This window comes from Ascidiella aspersa, chromosome 4 (genome assembly GCF_963924565.1).
Source record: "Ascidiella aspersa chromosome 4, kaAscAspe10.2, whole genome shotgun sequence".
In the NCBI taxonomy this organism is placed as follows: domain Eukaryota; kingdom Metazoa; phylum Chordata; class Ascidiacea; order Phlebobranchia; family Ascidiidae; genus Ascidiella; species Ascidiella aspersa.
The window spans coordinates 19,055,448-19,077,629 of NC_139450.1; the positions used below are offsets into that span (position 1 = coordinate 19,055,448).

At 35.9% G+C, this 22,182-nt stretch overlaps 1 protein-coding gene across 1 annotated transcript; it reads right to left on the reverse strand.

The window, feature by feature from the left end:
- Window positions 1-159: 159 nt before the first annotated feature.
- On the reverse strand, window positions 160-20,799 carry LOC146148561 (leucine-rich repeats and immunoglobulin-like domains protein 1). Its single transcript, XM_083386572.1, has 20 exons — window positions 20,051-20,799; window positions 19,661-19,738; window positions 14,582-14,653; window positions 13,987-14,064; window positions 12,311-12,445; window positions 11,667-11,837; window positions 11,307-11,450; window positions 10,728-10,799; window positions 7,903-7,974; window positions 6,004-6,147; window positions 4,790-5,026; window positions 4,421-4,584; window positions 4,100-4,272; window positions 3,745-3,884; window positions 3,335-3,509; window positions 2,858-3,176; window positions 2,409-2,678; window positions 1,861-2,007; window positions 1,526-1,633; window positions 160-1,427 (listed from the first exon to the last, which is right to left on the reverse strand). The coding sequence occupies exons 1-20, from the start codon at window positions 20,341-20,343 to the stop codon at window positions 781-783; spliced, it is 3,639 nt and encodes a 1,212-aa protein (XP_083242698.1). The 5' UTR covers window positions 20,344-20,799; the 3' UTR covers window positions 160-780.
- Window positions 20,800-22,182: the final 1,383 nt, after the last annotated feature.

The following is a 22,182-nucleotide window of genomic DNA, read 5'->3' on the forward strand; positions in this document are numbered from 1 at the left end:
CCTAAACTTTTTTGAAGTCAACAGTTACACAAAAAGCGACGAAAAAATGTATTGTCACGTGTGAAAAAGCGCAGAAACTGCGCGAGTGATGCAAAGAAAACGAGTACTTTAAACAAAATAGATAGAAGCGTCAAAAAATCGACAATCATATCACAAACCTACCTGTCGAAACAAGGCGTATTCTATAAATGATGTGCAAAAGCAAGGAGCGAACTGTCTAACGAAATGTTGCAGGAAAAACGTTAGATTTGGTGGTAGATCTGACGTGAATGTGTTTTGTAATATCTGGGGAATATTCTAACTAGGGATGTTTGACAATATCGGGTTGTAGCCCACACGCAAGGTCAAGTGATAGTATCTGCACTTGTCCTATATTAGAGTGGTGTCATTGCCGACAACAATTTAGTATATGAATTTAAGCCATGATTTGCAATCCAAAGCAGCGATTCTACCTTTAAAGAAAAATGAAAAAAATAGAAAGTTAAAAACTGTTGGGAACCTGAACGTCTTGTGCCAAATGTTGGTTTAATAGCCGGAAAAAATACATCCAAATGTTTTAATACTTTTTGTCCAAAGTATTGGCTATCGGAATTAAACGTCAAGTGTCAACATCCCTAAGTCGAACCTATATTAAATAAAATGTAGTAGGATTTGACTGTATAAGCAGAGGTAGTGGTCGCAAATTTTTACGCATGATATCGCGTAACGACGTTGAAATAACCATAAAAAATATAAAATCTCACAGTAAAACCAAGCTTGAGAAATGCTGTTAGTTACCAACTACGTTCCGTTAGTTTTCATATGTGGGCTGCCAGCCATGCCATAAGGATGCTTTGTGTTACGCTCGTTTAATAAAACAGTGGATTGTGATGACGCGTTGCTCCGCGACCTGCACGGGGGGAGTTGCTGCGGTTCGTTGCGCGTTCGTTTTTTCCACACAACACCATTACTAGTTCGATCGCCCATAAGACTCTGTCCCTCGCGGCAGCTTTCTGAATCGCTCGATGACGACACGCTACGCTTGGAAAACTTTTCATTTTCCTCGTCAGGTTGAACCGCTTGGCGGCGTCGGCGACGTTTCTTCTTCGTTGCAAAAGTTTTTTGACTTCGCAGCTCGTTTAGCTCCGAGTCATGCGGCAGGCAATGCATGCTGCTGTAAGGCGGCTGAACAGCAACGCTGCCGCAATCCACTGACATGTGGTTCATATGAGAAGTGGAATGCGCGCGTAGGGGTGGTCTGTGTAGCGGGGTTCGAATGTACACGGTGTCATTAGGTGTGCCGTGGCACATGCCTGGTTGTCTGCGAAAGGTTTGTTTGTGTAAGTGGGGAATAGCTTGTCGCGTAGAGCTGTGCATCGCTTGCCGAAAGGTGGTTGTAGGAAGAAGGTCGGGTGGAAATTGATCAAAATGTCCGCTAACGTTGCCATCTAGTGAAAATTTAAATAACAATTATAATAAGTTTAGTAAGAAAACGTTACATTTAGTGGCGAAAGAATCGTAAATTTAACAATTAATTGATACCAACCTGCTCTGCGCACTAACATACAAGACCGGTTGGTGTTGCGATCCAGGGAATCACGTGACGATGAATCAAATGGAATCGCTTCAGCTTGGTCGTCGAAAATAGTGCGCTCTGCCCGATCGAAAGCTGGTTAATGTTTAAGATTGCACAGAAAGTAGAAGTGTACTCAATTAAAAATAAAAAAATAATAACTTACCTTAAAGCAATCAGTGGCAATTATTATTTTCTATCATTTTAATAAAAATAAAAATTTAATTGTTTGCCTAAAAGTGTGCTTTATTTTCGCTTAAACTGTTAGCAACTTTTAAATCAAGCAGAAATATATCTCCGTTGCTTACCTGTCTGTGTGCTGAGCGCTTCCTCTGAGTGTTTACGTGAGTAGCAAAGAACAATGAGCCAGACGAGCGAAGTAAGAATAATGCAAGTGAAAATGGACAATATCACGATTCCCTTAGGTCCTAGTAGATCCCAACCATCGTCTGAACCTGAACACCACATCCGTATTAGAACGTTGAATGATTTTGTGTTTCGTTAACCCATCATTCTAGGACTGCCAACGAGTGGTTCTCGAAAAATGTGACGCGGACTTTTTTACAGCAATTTTTGTTGTAGAAATTGTGCAGCAAAATTATTTAATTTTTTTTTGTTCCGCAAGCTGAAAAGAATATCTAAAGCAATGATTAGTAAACTGGGGCCTGCCTTCTGCTAGGCGACGCCGGAAAAGTTTCAAGAGCTAAGCAAAAATATTTTAAATTGGTTGAATAATAAACCATACTAGTCGGAGTACATCCACTTTATTCGATTCTATAAAAAATAATCAGTTGACATCCTGTACAATTGATATTTTACTTACGTATTAATGTTAACGTTCGCTTGTTGTGCTTACCTAGTACGAGGTTAGTTTCGCTGCGTCTGGTGCCCATGTTGTTGCTGACCGCGCAGGCGTATGAACCCTTGTCGGCCTCCCTCACGTCTGAAACAACTAAAAGCTGCTTGCGGCCAGCAAAAAAGTGACGTTCGGTAGTGTTCAGTGGCCCATCGTCCTTAAACCACGAGATTACGGGTGTAGGGTGAGCGTGTGACATGCACTTCAACACAACATTCGAACCGACAGCGGCTCGTATCTGCTTGCTCATGGGCTCCACTACTGGCGCGTCTGTGGGGAAAATTACTGGTTAGTTTTACGCTTCCACAACTATGAGTAGTTAATAAATCATTATAAAAACAAAGAATTTTGTATCTATGTCGTATGCTGCTACATTCCTGTGACACCCCGAGCTGATATTCAGTATTCTACATTGATACGACCTACTTACACATCAATTTCCTACTTACACATTACAGTCAAGGTGGCATCAGCTCTGCGTCGGCCTACTTCACTGTTGGCAATGCAACTGTACACTCCTGCATCACGCGCTTTCACGCCGGTTATGTGAAGGGGAACCTCGATCACATTACGCACTTTGGGCTGCTTTCCAGTGGCAACCTCCGATGACAAGCCGCCTCCTCTTTCCAACAAAAAGTCCTTGACACTAACGTTACCAGATTCGCCATCCTCGTCCGTCTGCTCGCCACCGCTTATGCCGACAGAGGGCGCACCGTGTCTGTGGACGACACGCTCTTCTTTGGCGGCATGCATTGTTCTCCCCCCATCCTACAATTGTAAACAAAGTAAGAAGAACATAAATTATTAAATTAGAATGTAATTCGTTAAAGAAAGAAATCAACAACCTTTTATATTTCAACTTTTAAACTGTCCAAAGTTGAAGTTGATGAATTACAGTACAATTGCAACCGATCGACAAATCTCACCTTCTCCCAAGAGATGTCTGGAAGAGGATGACCCATAGCTCGACAATCAAAGATTACGTAATCTCCTTCCTGGACAACACGATCCTGAGGCTTCTTGGTGATTTTTGGGAGGTCAAACACCCTTAGTCTAGCTGGCATTGACTCCGCGTGGCCGAACTTATTGCTGATAACACAGCTGCCGTGCATATATAACAGTTAACAGTTAGTAAGATAATCTTTTTAACTGGTTAAAACATATGTGAGATTTTGGTTAATCACAGATTATTCTTTTTTTCGTTTTACGTCGTTTATTGTAATTACGAAATTACTACTCGAAACATCGTATAAAGTTTATAACACAAAACAATGTTTGGTGATTCCGTGTGAAAAAAATATAAATGCCACTAGTCTAATCACTGATCAGTAATCACCTGTACATCTGCTCATCGCTGTAAGTCACTCCATAAAGAAGAAGAAGACTGGTGAAAAATATGTGTCCGCTATCTCTTCTATGCTGGTTGCGTATGCGAATTGATTTTGACTCAGAAATGACGGAATTCGGTTTTGTAGACTGACATGAAAAAAAGAGTATTAAGTCATATATGCTTTGCACCAATGAGCGCTTGTTTCCCCAGCTTCGTCTAAAAAGCCCAGGTGAGTAAGTGAGCAGCAACAATAAAACATGTTATAATCCAGAATATGAATATGTCAAGTTAAACCCTGGGATTTTATTAAATCGAATTTAGGTTTTCAAATGCTGATATCAGTTTGGTATTTGCTGCTTACTTCGTCAACAGGTCCTCGCTTCCAAACCACAGTCATGTCGACCTTTGACAGCTCCTCGTCTGAGTGACCTCCAGTCAGAGTCGCACTTGCGCTACACTCAAGTGTGACATTTTCGCCGCGGTATGATGATAGGTAAGATGGTTGCTGCAACAACGCCGGGTCTGGTTTGTCGCCTAAAGTAACATATGATTAAACTTTCGTTTGTCTAAAAGTAAGAAAGGTTCAATCATGTAAGGGTCCTCTTGAATCACCAAGCCGAAATTAACTGCCAAAGAGTGTTATACAAAACTGCAAAAAGTTTTCGATTCAAACTACGCTTACCACATTCAAGTTCGTATGGATCAACTTCGAGAATACTACGACCCTTCATTGGAGAAGGGTGAAAACAGACAGGATTTCCGATGAACGAGAGATTACCCTGGGAAGTTTCATCGCGGATCCAAGATGTGAACCAAGACAACTGACAATCGCACAAAAATGACGTGCTGCGGTAAAAGTATGTTTCTACAGTTTTGGGATGAATAAAACGTAAAAATGTTAATATAGCAAAACACAAAAGAGTCAATTTAGCATTTTGTACGTTCAATATGTTAGTGCAGTGGTTCTTAACTTTTTAGAAGTCTATAAGCTCTCAACGAACGGACTTTGAAAGGTAACAAAAATGGTCCAAAACGTTTTAGGCTCTCTTACCTGTCAAGAAAAAGATTACTGAGATTCTTGCTTGCTGCAAAAGTGCTGTTTTCCACTGAAGTCAGGTTGTTACGACGTAAGTCGAGCAGTCGAATGTTATGAGCTCCTCCAAGAACTTCGGACGAAAGGGATCGTATCTTATTGTCGTGAAGAATAAGTGTTTGTAGTGAAGAGAGACCGTGGAAGGCACCGTCAATGTCCTCCACACTACTGGAGATGTGATTGCGTGAAAGATTTCTGAAAAAGCAACTCAATAAAAATAGGGTAGAGCGACACACAGCTGTCAATCGGAAAGCCTGAAATTAAAAGGTAAAGTAAAACAATGATACACGTCGACTTTGCTTAACCACTCATACCTCACAGATGTACTTTCTTTAAAGACTTAAAAGAGGTTTGCAAAAGAACAAAATCAATAAAATCGTTCTAAAATTGGTTACGAATGAGCACAGGTGGATAAACCATCCCATCATAAACAAAACATTTATTTCGATTTGCACTGCAATTGAATCACCAGTAATTTTATTTTTATGGCAAAACAAAACCGTTCGCATATAAAACAGCACAAGGTATCATTCGCGTATTCAGAAACATTGACATACAGTTATTTTTCACTCGACATGCACACTGCCATTTAGAAAAATGCCGCTTAACAACTGCGGCTGGAGCAAAACAGATGGATTTTTTTGTAAATCGTAACATTCTTTCCGGGAGAAAGACCGGAAAAATATTGTCACAAAAAATTGACTGGAGAAAAAAATAATTCGGCCTGAACCAACATGTATCCAAATTTTGAATGTAAACTTAGTTTGAAATTGCATCCGACAACATTTAAACAATATATTTTAACTTATTAGGTCTATTTAATATTGTAAATCCTAGGTCGGTGTTAATTTTTTGCCATTTTTTACCCTGTATTTTAACAAAACTAGAGGTGCACAACCTTTTAGCTATTGACGGCTGCATAAGCTGTCTTTATTTTACTTGCGGCGCCAGTATGGATGCTATACAACATCGCATCAGAGTCGATGCTGAGTGGTAGGTACTTGTCCGATACTACGGTGGTATCAGTGCCGATCCAAACGCATTTTTTTATGTTTAATTTAAATAATATTAGGCAGCGTGCTGTTCTCGAACGAAACTGAAGTAAAGTTATATCAGTTTTAAACATAAACTATTTAATTTGAGCAGAACGCTGTCATCATAATTACACTTACAGTACTAGTAGATTCGGAAGGTCCACAAAAGCGTCATTTTCCATTACTTCAATGCGATTGTTGCTTAAGTCAAGCACCTGAAGCTTGCTGAGATATTGAAACAATCCTTTGGAAATGACAGAAAGATTGTTGTAACTCAAGTTCCTAGAAAGAAAAATATTTGGTATTGAGCTTCTGCTACGATAATTTGAAAAGATAAATAAAAATTGGTAATTGAAAATGAAAGGTTATTTTTAAACAAAACTAAAACAAATGTTCAAATAATTTTTGATACATCAAATTGTTTTGTTAAATGATGTTTCGTCCAAGGCAATTCATAGCATTGTATTAATAAATGATAATTTGTCAAGGCAATTCATTTGTTTCAATTTGAGAAGAGCTGTTAATTGGATTCCTCATAGGAACCAAAACATTGAAGCACTACCAAGAGGTTCATAACTGCCAGTCCGCCATAAATTTCTGCCAGTTTAGTTCATGGCACTCAGCTGTAAATTAAAATTTGGTTCTAAAACTAAAGTTTTTCCTAAGTACCAGAAATATGACATGCTTTGCCAAGTGCTGTGTACTATAGCCGAGTATTTAGTCGAGTCATTTGAGAAACAACACTTAAAGTTTAAATTTGGTTGCATGTTAAATTGCCACAATCTTGTCTAGACCATCGGCTATAACACGCGGCTTTGAACAGAAAACTTACACAAGTATGGTACAACACGTATTGGCCATTAAGAGGCCACAGTTTGGTTAGCCTGTGATGAACTTAGACTGCGTAGGCTCGTGTCTTCCCTGTTTATAAAGGCGTAAATTTAGGCTAGCCTTTAAGTCGATTCATTTCAGACACAGCACACAACATGGCTTTTTAGGTTATATATTTTGGGAGCATAATGGTTGGAGGTTGTAGTTAGACCGTAGTAAGAATATCAAAACCTATATAGTAGGTATCATTTTGAACGTTTTAAATATATTTTTATTCATTTTCAACATCGATGTTGAAAACCTACTTCTGTATAGGCTTTGATATTATTACTAGGTTATATATTAATTTTGTATTTTACACTGTTTAAATAAAATGCAAAATTGTATAAGAATTTAGTTTCAAAGAATTTAATTTGATTTAATTTGACAAATTACGCAGATAATCGCATTACCTTATAGAACGTCAGTCGATTAAATACCGTATCCTAGAGTGTTACTCTAATTGTGGAAAAGCAAATCGTTAACCAATTTTGGACACAATCAGCGCATTCAGCGGCAGGCAGTCAGAAGACGACCAGCACCTCTGCTGTTTAGGCTATATGCTTTCCAATCACCGCGAAATGCAAAAAATATACTTCGCGCTATAAAATTTCTACTTACTGAACGTGTAGCGCCACGTAGTGCAACATTTAGGCAAAAGTTAAAAAAAGCTATCCGTAAAATGACTTTTGGCTACATGTCAATTGCCATTTGCCACATTTCTTTTTTATAATCATGGCATAACAGGCTAGCAATTTACACGGACAATCGGACATGTTACCACGTAACATGCAATAGTGATGAAGAGCCGCAGCATGATCCAATTAAACTGTTTCCCTTAGCTTCCGTATTTTGACGGAAACAAATTTACTTTGATATATTTTGGGAAATTTGTTTAAAAAATATCAAATAACAAAGTGTCGTCAACTTACTAATATTTACAACAAAAAAAGGCAATCGTATTTTTTAAAGGATTCTTTTAAGCATATCGGTTTACAGAAGTAACTACTTTTCTTAAAGGATGAACGAAAATCTGCACCATGATTCAGAACAAAACAACAAAACGGTGTATGTTTAAATACCTTAATAATTTATTACACAGTTTAATAAATATATCCCAAATAAGGGCATTTCTAGTCAATAGTGATAGACACAAACAACACTTACATGTGTTTTGGTTCTTTGCAAAACTTCCAACTTTCAGGTGATATTATGCTTACATTGTTGTTAGTAAGAGAACTAAAAAAACAAAAATAGACATGTTGGAGTCACACCTAAAATATGCGAATCAACAACGTAGCAACGGCCCTGTTAAAAATAAAATGCAGTAAATAAACAACTTACTAAACGTCTTGAATAAAGCTGAATACATGTTTTGTTGTAAGCAAATATATAAAGGTATAGGTATATGAGATATAGGAAGTATTTACCAAAAGGTAAAAACATCTTGTGAGTTTTAACGTAAACTCAAATCAGTTGTGGGTTTGAAATCGTTTAAATTTGTAGATCGGTTCAGCTGATTATACAGGTTGCCTACTTCTGTTCTGGTTGAATCACGAAAAAACAGCCGACAAGGTTGAACAGTGGAAAGAATGCTGCGAGCAGGTGCGCGATAACATGACCTGACGCTTTCTCGTGAATATTGAAGGCAGTCAATGAGGACAAAAGTGGGTGATTGATGAGGTTACCAATAAAAGCTCAGTTTTATATTGGTCAAGTCCTACCTGGCGGTAAGGTTAATTTTTGGCTACCAGGCACTTGTTTATGTTAATTTTGGGCTTTGGCCCCTAAAGTAAGAATAATCTGCGTAATATGCAACGCATATCAGAAAGTGTTGTAGGTGTTGGTAACTTTTAATAAAAAGCCATTGATTGGCTCCACCACAGATAATCGGGGCGAACATTTAGTTTGGTGAAGCTTATTGTGCTTGATTGACATCTTTAGATCAAGATATTTTTCAACCAAAAGCGTACAACAAGTATCGGGGTCGGATTAACTTACTTACAAAATGCCCAATCTTAGTTGTCTTTGGGCAATGTGAAAAATTACAGATCTAGTGATAATCCTAAGAAATCTGATATTTTCTATTCGCACTGTGGTCTGATTGGCATAACTTTAGCGAATTTTTATTAAATACTTGTCATAAAATGTTTATGCGCAACGAGCGACTACCTGGCTAAAAGACACAGTTGAATGAGCACTCAAATAACTGTCTTACAGCTGGCACAATGGTGAAATGTTGCTATTAATAGCACCACAGTGATAGTTTCAGATAGCTGTTCCTATAAACTTAACAATACTATTTACCAGTGGAAGTAGTGATAATATGAAAAAAGTGACAGTACGAAATAAGATATGCAATAAGTTCTTTTAGGAAGGCCAATTTCGCGCTCCACCAACAATCAAAAGGTTTTGTTCTGTGCGTTAACCCGAATAAAAGTTCGTATACTTAAATTAACCAATAATTTTATTTCATTGAAAACTGGTATGTAGGAAAAGGTTAAACAAGGTTTTCGTTTGAATATTTGGCTTCATTGGGCATAACATAAACTTTTTTGCGACCCAAATCATTTTAAGGCATCATCCAGCAGCATTGTATAGTTAAATGTGAAATTGTTAGGTCAGATACGAAAGAGATTATAAAATTTAGCGACACATTTCGCTATGCGTAACAAAGAGGCAATGTTATTTACTTTTCTTTTTAGTGTGTATTAACAGGTGCGCTATATTCCAAAACGTTTTTCTGGATTTGCGAATTATTTCATTCATTACAAAAGTAAACACAAAAAGGAGTGCTCTTTTAGGTAATTGAAACGAGGTTGCAAATAGAATTAAAAGCAGTAATCCTCAACCTTTTTATTACCCGACCCCAATTTAATTTAACTGAAATCAGCATTTACATGCGACCCCAGTTTGTTTTCAGATAAGTAATACTTGAACTAATTAACACAAACCATTGATTATTTAGGTTTAAATTACACTGAAGTCTTTTTCAATATGTTTTAACGTATTTGATATACTTATGGCGTTCGTTAAAACCACAAGCGCAATAAATCACTAAAACTGCAGGAATTGGTGAGTGATGATGGAGACCCAATAAAAGCTTTAGGCGACCCCCATAGGTTGGAGACCACTGACACATTAAATAAGAACTTTTCAAAACAAGCAAGTTTTTCGACTTAAAATTGAACATCATGACTGCTATAACAAAAAATTCAAGCAAAAAATATAGATCCTACAGCAATGTTGTAGCAATAGATTGTTAACACAATAAAACAAATACTGTGATACATAAGCTAGGTTTAATATTTATGTTTGCAGTGAATATCAGCTCACCACAAACAAGCCATCTTTAAAGTTCATTTGGAGCCATTCGTTTAAATATGATTTAGATGCGAGCACTGCGTACAAATACGAGTGCAATAAATGCATGTCAGCTGCCGTCTAATTAGGTCGAGCGCGTAGTTGCGAATATGCTTAGTGAAGACAATCTTAAGCAGGCGGCTCGTCTGACAAAAGGTTAGCAGACGTGCTACTTATAATTGGGGCGAATCACTCGCATTGATTTCGCTTGACAACTAAACATCATGTAGCCAACTAGTTTAGCGCTATAGATCGTCGAAGGACATTTCTAAACAGCGAGTGCAAAAAATAAGGCGTGTGGAAATAGGAAGACTTGCTTTGATTTTAATTATTATATTGATATATTTGTTAATTTAAAAATGCGTTTTGTTTAAAGCCAATGTATCAGCAAATTCATGATTATTTAGCCTAACTTCGTTTTATGTTTATTTCATATATCACGGCGCAGTTTGGTGATCGAATGTTAGTAATCTTCTCTGGTCAAAGTGAATTAATATATCAGCCATTCATTATTATGAAGAGGAATGTTCAGTCGTTATTCAAGTATTTAGCCTTTTAACTACCATGTACCAAACAACACAACTCTAACGATAGTTTTAAATTGTTAAACAAAAGAATAAAAAACTTACAGTTTCTCAAGTGATTCCAAATCAAAAAGCCACGGGTTTGAAACTTCACGAATGATATTATTGTCCAGGTTCCTAAATTAATAAAATATTGCATGTTTAAGTTGTATTATCCATTATTTGAAGCAGTGGCAGTGATATAGGGCACACGAAATAAGTGTTGTGATTGGTTAAACACATTAATATACAGCAATAACGAATACATTAGCAGGTTTATCTCACAACAATACCCGGTTTTACCTCGATACACGAATCTGACAACCACGACTAATAAACTGCAGATAGCGAGTGAAATTTATTCAAACTTTTGGATACCTTTTTATAAACATACCAATATGAAATTTACTACAACAATAGTAAAATATAGCTGTTTTCCAGGTGGTAATAGTCTATTAAAACACAAAACCAGCATTCCGAGGGCATTTACGCAACTGGGAAATGCTGCATTCATATATAAAGGATTAAAAAATTGGACAACGAAAATCCGAATAATTGTGAAACAAATGTATGTTATTTTGTAACAAATAAACTGATTAACGACTATGTTTTACGTTAATCTAAGTCTTGAATTATGACTCTTACAGAGTGACAAGCGCCCGCAGACTATAGAAGGAGCCATCGTTGAGTGTTGAGATACGGTTGTCATTGAGAAGCAACGTTTTTAACCCGCACATACCGTTGAACACCAAACTGGTAATCTGTGTTATGTGGTTCCGACTCAAATCCCTATAAAAACGGTTTAGCCATTATATTACTCAAGAACAAAATTTACCATTAATAAAAAATGATGTCAAAATACACTGTGGACATTTAGAATAACACATATTTGGCTAATACTAAAACCTATGGTGCTATCGCGTTGCATTGGATTTGAATATTTCAATAAGTTATTTTTTATTATCAGTGAAACTGATTTATTTGCAGTCAAAAAATATAACGTACAGAAATTCTATGTTGCTGCGAAGTGCTGCACAAGGTTCGAGGATTGAGGAAGAAGATAAACGTGGAGGTACTCGGATCCTGTTCCGGCTGAGGGAAAGTGTAAGTAAGGATTCGTTGAGGCCGTCGAACGCACAAGAATCGATGCGACTAATCCTGTTTTTATGAAGGTATCTACACACACACAAGAGTATAATCTTAAGTCAAGAAACGGTTAAGCTGAATAAAAATAATATATTCTGAATGAATAGTTGATATTTTGGACAAAAAGTACCGCAATCCGATCCGTTACCAAATAACGTCATTACTATGGTCAAAAATCAAAATTAATCTAATTACTTAGTACAATGGTAATTATTTCAGGGGTCCATAACTCCACTTTCAATTCGGTATGGGATCTCTTCGAGTATCGGACGATAGCCGATAATACCACTATAGACATGGGGAATAGGATCCGATGCAATTTTTTTTGGGAAATCTCTAGTTGAAGTTGCAGTTATATGCCAATACTAAAAATCACTTTACTAACGCTACATGTCTGTTAACAATCAATAAGAAAAATTAATTTACCTGCATTCTTAGGCTCATAAATGTGAAAAAAGAAAGTCGATAACTTCATGACATCTATTGCAAAATAATTTACTTACAATTCTATGAGGCTCTTCTGCTGTATAAAAGTGCCGTTTTTGATGTAACGCAATTTGTTAAAGCTGAGATCAAGAATTTTGAGTGACGGCCATCGCTTAAGACGCCTGCCCAACTCTTGAATGGAATTGTGAGATCTGAAAAAAATATTCACAGCTTCTTTAGACACAAAATAAACACTCGGTCAATAATATTCGAAAATAAACAAATAAGTTCCTAAATCCCTCCTATCTTTTGACAAAATATTTTCTAAGGTACCTTTCATTAATAAAGAAAAAAAAGTTTCAAAAATCAGTATAACAAAAATCGCGTGCATTAAAAACGAAAAACAAAACACCTATAGAAAGACTAAAGAAACAAAAGCAAAAATGTTTTTTTTTTTTTTTTATAAAATTGCTTTTAACGTGATGTGATAAGTGATTTAGTGAAAAATAAAATGCGAACGTCCAGCTGTAGATTTTGCGTGCGAACGAAACATGTAACGCGGCTTGAGTACTAGAACATAAGAAATCGTTTTATTCATGTCTGTATGGAACGGCAAGTCTTTTGTATGCCACAGCCCATAGACTTCTGGGAACAGGTGTACTCGTGGAAGGAAAGAAACAAAACGACACACATTTAAAAAAAATGCAAACAAAATGGGGAACTCCATTAAAGCGACAATTAAAAAAGGCGTGTTGAATTAAATATTAGAAATGCGGCGTTCAAAAGTCCTAAAATCTCGATATAACGATAAATTTGGTTCACGCGATAAAGAGCTGGTACTACTTGAGGAGACAAAAAATCAGACGCGAAGGTGTCAGACACGTCGACTGACGCCAATAACTTTTCAGAGATGTAGCAGCCTTGTCGCGGAATCGTGGGCTGAAACTACAACTGGAATGTTTATTGCGAAAAAGTTATTCGGAGTAAAAGCAACTTGAAGATCAGAGGCGGTAATAGCAATTTTTCGATTTGAACGAAATACATAAAAAAAAACTAATCAGCCTCTGACATTGGTTAAAATATTTTACTGTTACAAAAAGACTAGACACGATCGAGAAAATAACCAATTTAGCGAGTTGAACATGAACTTTTTATATATAAACTCCAAAGCATTGCCTTATATCAACTATAGTGTATAGTTGTCGAAAAATAGTTGATGCTTATCTGTACTTTTACGGGCAGCACCCTTATTTTACTACCAATGCAAGACAAGCTACTTCCATTATTTGAAATCTTATTCTATTTTCTCGGACATAAGTAAGTGATGATGCCTTGCCAAAACCTTCAATCGCGTAGATGATTACAGTCGTTTGAAGACAATGTGGAGAGCGAGAGAGAAAGAAAGAGATAAAAGAGCGAGCGAGAAAGAGAGGCACAACGCGGGACGCAAAATAAAGTATTTAAATTTTAAACGATCAGAGTTCAGACAGAAGTTACCTCAATTGAAGTTTGTAACACGTAACTAAAATATAAATATGGTATGATTTCAGACAAAACGTTGAGTAAAAAATAATCAGGCTTTCAGGTTTCATAATAACCGGCAAATAAATAAAAGTTTTAGAGTTTTAATTTCTATATAAAGCCAAGGTATTGTTTATAATTATACAAAAATAAATCAAAGCTAGACTAGACACTATAACTTTTTAAATCACGTCTGATATTTGAAAAAAGAATGCCAAAGTAAGACACTCACAATGTAAGCGTCGTGACATTGCTGGCGATGTTTGCGCTTATGTTGGGCACTTGGTGAAGCGAACAGCGGTCGAATCGCCTGTAAATACAATGAAGTAGTCATTGTGATAAGCCTAATAAAATTAAGTGTAGATGAGGCGAACAACCGGTCGAAGTCGCTCACTCACTTGTTTGCTGCTAAGCATAGTCAATAGCGAGGCGGCACTACTGACGAAGTAAGTGTTGCACGTGTTTGCCGGGCAATTTGTTTTCTAATTGTCCCTAGTGACGCGCACCGTCAAACATTATTTGCTGTCGGGGTAAGACCTGTCATCGGCAAAGCATAAATTTCACTAGTGTGTGAACCACTTCGCTTATCGTTCCACCACCACGCTCGTTTATGTGTCAAACACGAATATTCCCCTCGCTCCAAGGAATACACACATTTCTTTCTTGCTTTTTTAAATTAATTTTTAAATCATTTGTAAAATACACAGGGACAAAAAAAACTTACTAAATATGATGGATTTAATATTGTTTTTCATTAGGGTAATGGTTAGCCACCATTGATGTTACCCCAAGACGTAATTATTGACAACCCCTAAATAAAAACTTACAAAATTCGAAGTTTGGGTAAGTTGTGAATATTCAGGTTCATAAGTGTCGTCAGGTGGTTGTCACTAAATATCCTGCAAAACAATTGAAAAAATTAGTCAGTTTGGTGAAGGGTTATGTTACACTGCTAATAAATAAACTTATTTTTGCCATTATGTTTTGCTATATTACCTATTACAATTAACTTTTTGTGCTTGGAAAGGTTGAGTAAAAAAGTAAAATTATTTAGGGTAAAGTAGCACAGTCGAAGGTAACTTTCAACTGAATTTAAATTTATTTTATTTTTATGCTTCTAAGACCAATAACAAGAAGATAGATTTTTTTTTACAATTGCCAGAGAAACTTTACAATTGCCAGAGAAAACTAGGCGCAAACTGTCAATTTTAAATAGGGTGGTACAGTGTAATTGATGTCGGCGAGGCACAGGGTGTGAAACGGTGGGCAAAACACGAACTACTGCCTTTGTTCCACTACAGCGAAGGGATTAGCTTTCACGACAAAGCAAAAGGTGCTAGGCGCATTGAGAAGCGCGCACAAAAGCACAAGGCTGAATAGTTACCACTACGACAAGCTCTCATTTCAACCAATCTTTATCACGAAAAGCATAACACATGATTAAGAAAAGCGAATGTTAACACAGAACGACGGTGCAGACTTTTATGACATCCAATAATTCACTGAAAAAGGTTTCTCATCAAAAATACTTTTTGAGGTTAAGTTTCATTTGGCAAAATGTAAAGTGAAATTTGCTATACGAGTGGAAACGACTTTTCAGCGGTTATTAAATGACAAGCGGACAAATAGTGATGCGGTAATGTAATTCAGACAAATAGTGATGCGGTAATGTCAAACCTACTAAACTCATCATTTAAACAAAAACATGTAATCAAACATAACTCTACTTGGCAATTCCAAAAGATTATTATAATATTTAATTACTTCTTGGTGAGATAATACGACCGAATGTTATTTGCTACGAACACGACAACTACATATTCCAATGGTGAAATGCAACTTTTTTCAAGGAAACGCCATAATCAAAGGATAACACACAGCGGGTTGAACAAATTCGGTCAATGTAAAGCTGGCAACCAGCACTCAACACATACTCCAAATGTGAGTACGAGTACCAGCAAGTGGCGTACTTAAGGGTGTCACTTGAAGGACAAGTGTGCGATCAGGGGCTGGCTTCCAAGAAAACAAACTAACTCGTCCCTGGGAAGAAAACTAACAACCGAAAAGGTGGATTCAAATGGATCTTTATATGGAATTTAAGGGGGTAATAGTCACAATATACTGGCCGTATATACATTCAGGGCAGTGATTCTTAAACTTTTCAGGTTTCTTCACTCCTACCACCGAATCCCGCCTTCCATTCAACCAAACATTAAAAACGATGTGACAGTAATACCCCAACTTATATAACGATGTTTTATGCAACTTTTGCATTGCACAATCAATTTTAAATAAAGGTTCTTATGATGTACAATACAGGGTGTTTCTAATGTTATTAAGCATAGTCATCACTTTTGTAATGGGCGTTTAAGGGTTAAAAGAGCGAATGGCAATAAATATCATCGCTGAATTAAATTTATCTCTTCACAACGCGACGATCATTGGTCTGGCTTTAACAATGATGACATACCCAACTAAAACAAATCTCCAGTAAAGCAAATAAATATCCAGAAAATGTTGTGCTTATTAATAAAGTTAGTTACTATACGTTTCAAATAACTTTGTGTATATAACGTTTTCCACATTTTGTTATTACCTTATCCTATTTATTTTAGTACTAAGTGGCAGTTTTCTGTTCCCATTAATACCGCAAGTGAAACAATTATGAGCATATACTAGGTACTTAAGCGTAGTAATAAAATAGTTACAGCGGGATATTGAACTAGTTCCTTTGTTTGCTGTAGTTTAGCGAGCAGACGTAACACAGCTGTGTAACCGCGGTTGTTCTATGTATAGTAAACTCAAGCTCTAGAAAAATGGGATTCCCGTCGGGAATTCATAAATATAAACGCGATGGGGCAATTAATTTTTTGAGGGGAAAAAATAATTAAAAATTCGCTTTTCAGACTGTTGATTGAGCAGTGAAGCCAATGGGTTGGTTTTAATGTAGGCCTTTCCCTAGCGTTAGCAATTGATTGTGTGTCATTATGATTTATGGCGTAATATTTGTGCCGCCGAGGGCAAGGTTTGCGTTACAAACGAGTTTTTGCAATTTCACGCCACCTAAGTTTTCTTCCTATTCTAAGAGCCCTTGCGAATCAATCATGGAAGTTAATGAGGGGTGGAACAGGTTATCTGGTCTTGTTTAAGGCTGTCCGACTGTCATCAATACAAATTCAAAGCTTGTAGCAAAAAATGCACTTTAATGTATGGGCGGTTTATATGGCCATTTAAAAAGTTAAGTTACAAAATACGACAAAACATACTAAAATATATCTAGAAAAGTGGGAGTGGGCCAATAATGATGTGCGCGCTTTAAGTATGGCCATTCAGTTGTTTGCCACAATCCAAAAACAACCCTAACAGCTATGCTAACTTCAGAAAACCCATGGAAGTTTCGCTAAGCGAAGGACCAATAATTCTCAATAATTGAGACCTCATGTTGCGATGAATGAAAGGCACCCTGCGGTGAGCTGGCACCACAACTGCGGGAATCACGAGAAAATAAAGTCACCGACTGTTTTTCCCGACTCTAGTGACCAAATTTCACGATAATAATAAAAATTAAAGATCGAAAAGGCCTGTTCTGAATAATTGTACAAAAGCTAAAACCAACGAACGTTCAATTTTAGGTATTAAATACACTAAAGTACGATGTTATAACAAAGTACAATACTATAGTTCGTGCATATAGTAACTTTTGTCACTGTAACTAGACAGGAGTACTGTTTTGGCAATACAACACAGGTGTTACAATCAAAGTCGATTGAAGTGGCAGGCAGCTGACAAGAGTCTTTAATCGACATCTATAAGCCACAAAAAACAGCGTTTAGAAGCATGCAAAGTCTCGGGTCAGATGAAATGCAACAGCCTATGACAGATACTCGAAAAGGCGCAACGAGGCGTAAAAGCGCTTGGCCTTTATTGTCATTAGGCATTGAAGCCACAAGACAGCGATACGTGGAACGAGACACTTAGACTGATCAACGAAAATTCCACCTTTAAAAACTTTCAAAGCAGTGAAATATTGAATCCACTTTAATTAATGTTTTTAAATATAACTTAGCTAATCCTATACTAACAATGAAAAACTTTTTTACTTCAACTCAAAACAAATATCATGGCACACAAATAATAAATAAATAATATGAGGGTACAAATTATTCAAGCAACAATTTTTTTTCACCACATTGTAACTAGTGATCAAGTACCACACAATTATTAATATGGCAACATGATATTATTATAGCTTGATAAGGATATTACTATTATATGTAAATTAAACAAGAAACGTTTTAAACCACCTTAATGACAATGTATTTTAAAATATGAATATCTTTCATATTAATCAATGTTAAAATTGTGATGATGTTTATAGATCTAACCGACAGTGAAGATTGTGGATCATTGTGAGGTTTAATTGCCTTAACATTTTGCTAGTGTTGTTTCCTCTATGTTCTATGGGCAAAACAAACATGCACCCAAAATTGGTTGTTTGGTCTCTACTATTTGATTCTAAAAACATCTTGAAATTGTTTTTTGTGGTCATTTAAATACTACTGACAATAATTAAACTATTCACATCCGTATATTGAGCATTAGTGTATTTTAGGGGTAATAAAACCACTTTTTCTCAAAAGTTTGTTATATTTCGTCCTGAGCAACTGAGTTATTTGCTATAAAAAAATGTCTTTTTATTGTGCAATAACAAAGTTGAAATTAACTTTAAGGATTAAACAACTGTGAATAACTGAGTAATGTAAATATTTTCAAGATAACTTTAAATTTATAAAAAATGTAAATGCATAAATTAATTTAATGAATTTAAAGGAAATTATTTTATAGTTATATATATTTTTATTTCACCGAACATCATGTTTAATAAGTATTACTAAGGGTTATAAAAATCAGTAAATAAAAAAGATTTTCTAGTAATGCAAAGAAAGCAGGTTAATACAATCAGACCTGAACCACTGGAATTCATCTTGACCGACACAAACTGAAGAGAACAGATTTAATCTATATGTATTTTCCCCTTTCATAATTTGTAAAACCCACTGCACCCCCACCAAATAATAGAAATAAAATTTGTTGAACCAGGTGATGAAAAGTAAAGCGATAACGATGCATTTATTTTACAATGTAAGTAGGTATTGAACAAAAAACAAATTGCTTAACTACTTAAACAGTCTTCATTGATATTAAAATATGCTTCAGTAAACACATTGCTGCAACCAGGGCTGGGGAGCCGGAGCTGGAGCCCGGAGCTAAGCATTTTCTTTGGAGCCAGAGCCGGAGCCGGAGCCATTGTTATTATTTTTGTGGAGCTGGAGCCGGAGCCGGAGCCATTTTTATTATTTTTGTGGAGCTGAAGCCGGAGCCGGAGCCATTGTTATTATTTTTGTGGAGCTGGAGCCATTTTTCAATTTGTGGTGCTAAAGCTAAGAAATTATATTTTGTTCCATCTCCAACGTTAGATAGCCAAAATCAATTTTTAAAACTTGCCATTGAATAAGTGACTGGTGGCACTGGAGCTGGAGCCGGAGTCATTGGGTGTGTGTTTGATGGCTCCGGAGCTGGAGCCGGAGCCAAAGGATATGAGTTTTACTACTCCGGAGCTGGAGCCGGAGCCGGAGCCAAAGGATTGAGTTTTATGACTCCGGAGCTGGAGCCGGAGCCATTTAATAATTGCCTGATGGCTCCGGAGCTGGAGCCGGAGCTAATGCTATTTTACGGTGGCTCCCCAGCCCTGGCTGCAACTACAAGATTGATTTGTTTTTTTGCTTTCTGATATTCTTGATACCCCCATTGAATGTCTCTGTACTCTTCAATTACATGGCTTAAATTTACAAAAAACAACTTGCTTCCACCTCAACTAGTAAATTATATACCTTTAAAATACTTACAATTCTTGAAGATTTGTTAGGTTGTTGAAGATGTACCCATTAATCTGTGATCCATCTATTTTATTATTGCGAAATGTTCTGAAGAAAGAGTACTACGTTAAGGTTCTATAGGTTTAATTAGTTGTTAAATTCAAATGGAATATATAGATAAAATGTTTTAAAGTAAATTTACAAAGAGTTTTTCGTTAAAATAAAATGTTTAAAAAATGTATGTAATATCATAGGCACTAATTGGTTTAAATACCACTCTAGCCAGGCAGATAATTAAATAGATTACTTCCTGTATTACTTCACTTCATTGATATGGAATGTCAACTACCTATTTAAAAAAAATTAAAGTGCGAAAAACAGATTTATTTACAGAAATATATTATTGTGACTATTACTCACAAAAAAGACACCCAAGACGGAATAGGTTGTGGAATCCTTTTGAGACTTCTATTGCTACAATTTACAAGTTTTTTGGTAAAGGAACATGTACACTGGCTTGGACAATTGTTGTCCAATAAAGTTTGTGCCTTGAGACAACAGGGAAGGCTCCAAAAAATCAAAAATAGCATTGTCCAACAAAATAAAGACTGAAATTTTTTGCTGCAATTGTTAGCTTTTCTCCGGTCCAGAGGCATTATGCGAAAAACAGGATTTAGGAGTTTGTTGTAGGTTGAACAATTAGATTCATTCATGCTTTAAGCATTGTCATTTATATTTTGCTCTGTAGCTGCGATCGTTTCTTGCAACCTTAGTGTGGGTGAAGTTCTTTCAGATGCAATAAATTACCTACATCGTCTTAAACATAACACCAGTTAAAAACACTTAAAAACAAAAATATTTCAATATCATGGTATCAAAGATTAGATGAGTTTTAAATATACCTAAACATAAGTAAAAATATTTTTACTTGTTGCAACCTGTAGTTCACTTTGGGTACTTGGTAAATCTTGGAAATTTGAATGATAGGTACAGTTTATAAAAAATAGGTATATTATACAAAATAGGTATATATATGCCTAATGTAGAAAACTTTAATATACACTGTAATATGTTTAACAATTAGAGAACATAAATTTTCTACTTGGATATTTGCTTTGTTAAAACAGATATTTATATACAAATCAGGTTAACAGTGTACATAACTACGTTTTTAATAACATTGCATAAAAAGTTAAATACAATGGCGATTTTTAATGTTTTTTTTTTTAATGACAATCTGTTATCTAACGGAATATATTATTCAGGATAATTTCTAAGATATTTACATAAACACTTTTCAAATCTGACTCCCTATTCTGAAATTTGTCTTCATAGTACAGGGATATTATCCCAATTAAGATAAACAAACCCAAAATTGGTCACTGGGATATATCTAGCCATCTACCTCTATAATCGAATAAGTGCTATCTTAGTTGGTTTAAAACTGCCTTGCTAAAAAATAAAATTTATTGCAAAGGGAAAAATACCTCTTAATGAGTGCATTTGTAGCAACTGCGTTAACACAACAAATTAGGTTTGACATCAACAAGCATTTAAGATGGTTAATTATTAAATAAAACAATGTATTATTTCACCCTTAAAAATTATGTTAAACCTACATTGACACAGTTTTGGTTAAATTACCTACATTAAAAAATAAAAAATACAGATTAGAGATCATAAAAATATTGGAAAAATAAAGTAATTAAATTAAGGAAGTGGCTATTTGACCAAATCGCTTTTAACACTTGCACCAATACGTGATTATTTACTGGGTTCGGGTTGGGGCTAGCGTTTGGGCTTGGGTGGTGGTAATATTACATTTAATTTTCCAAGTTGTGCATAATTTCAATGATATTTTCGGAAATTGATTGAAATTACTTTGCTAGCTATTTGACCAAATCGCTCGCTGGAATTATCTATAACTTTTACTAATAAAATATAATATAAATAAATGACAATGGTCAATCCAGTCTGGAAAGTATGGCACATCTCGATGAGATCTTTCAGGTGGACGACAGAAAATTAAAATAACTCGCGGGTGCACTTGCTATACATTCCCCAGTGGTGGTCAATAAGAGGGCGTTACAGTTGGCCCTGGTTTAGAATCCTTCCACTTTTTTTACAGTAACAAAATGAGTTGCCCAAATTGAAATTGGAAGGTCCAAATTAAAATTGCAAGAAATAAATATGGGAAAATAAATTTAGTAAAAATACTTCGACTTATCCAAACGTAACTTGAATCCTAAGCCAAATAATTGTTAGCAACATAAACCCCCAGACGAAAATGTGGTAGGATTTTAGTCTAGCGCCCAAAAATGCATCCAACACAACAAATTAAAGCTTTCTTTTAAAAGCATGCAAACAAGCTTTCCTTGATTGCTAGGTGATTTTATTTCAACAAAGCTGCATAGTTTTTATCCATCAGATACAAATATTTGAAAACAATAATAGTAATACGACTAACTAGATCGCCAAACATTCTCCTTCTTTCTGAGATACGCTTATCACAATTCCGTAGGTCTTAGGTGTATCACGTGACCCAGGGACTG

Coding starts and splice junctions, on each gene's coding strand:
- LOC146148561 (XM_083386572.1), bottom strand. CDS start 20,343: ATGAATGAATCTAATTGTTCAACCTACAACAAACTCCTAAATCCTGTT. Junction 19,739..20,050: donor CCGTCTTGGGTGTCTTTTTT/GTGAGTAATAGT, acceptor CTCTTTCTTCAG/AACATTTCGCAATAATAAAA. Junction 12,446..13,986: donor AATGTCACGACGCTTACATT/GTGAGTGTCTTA, acceptor TATTTTTTTCAG/ATCTCACAATTCCATTCAAG.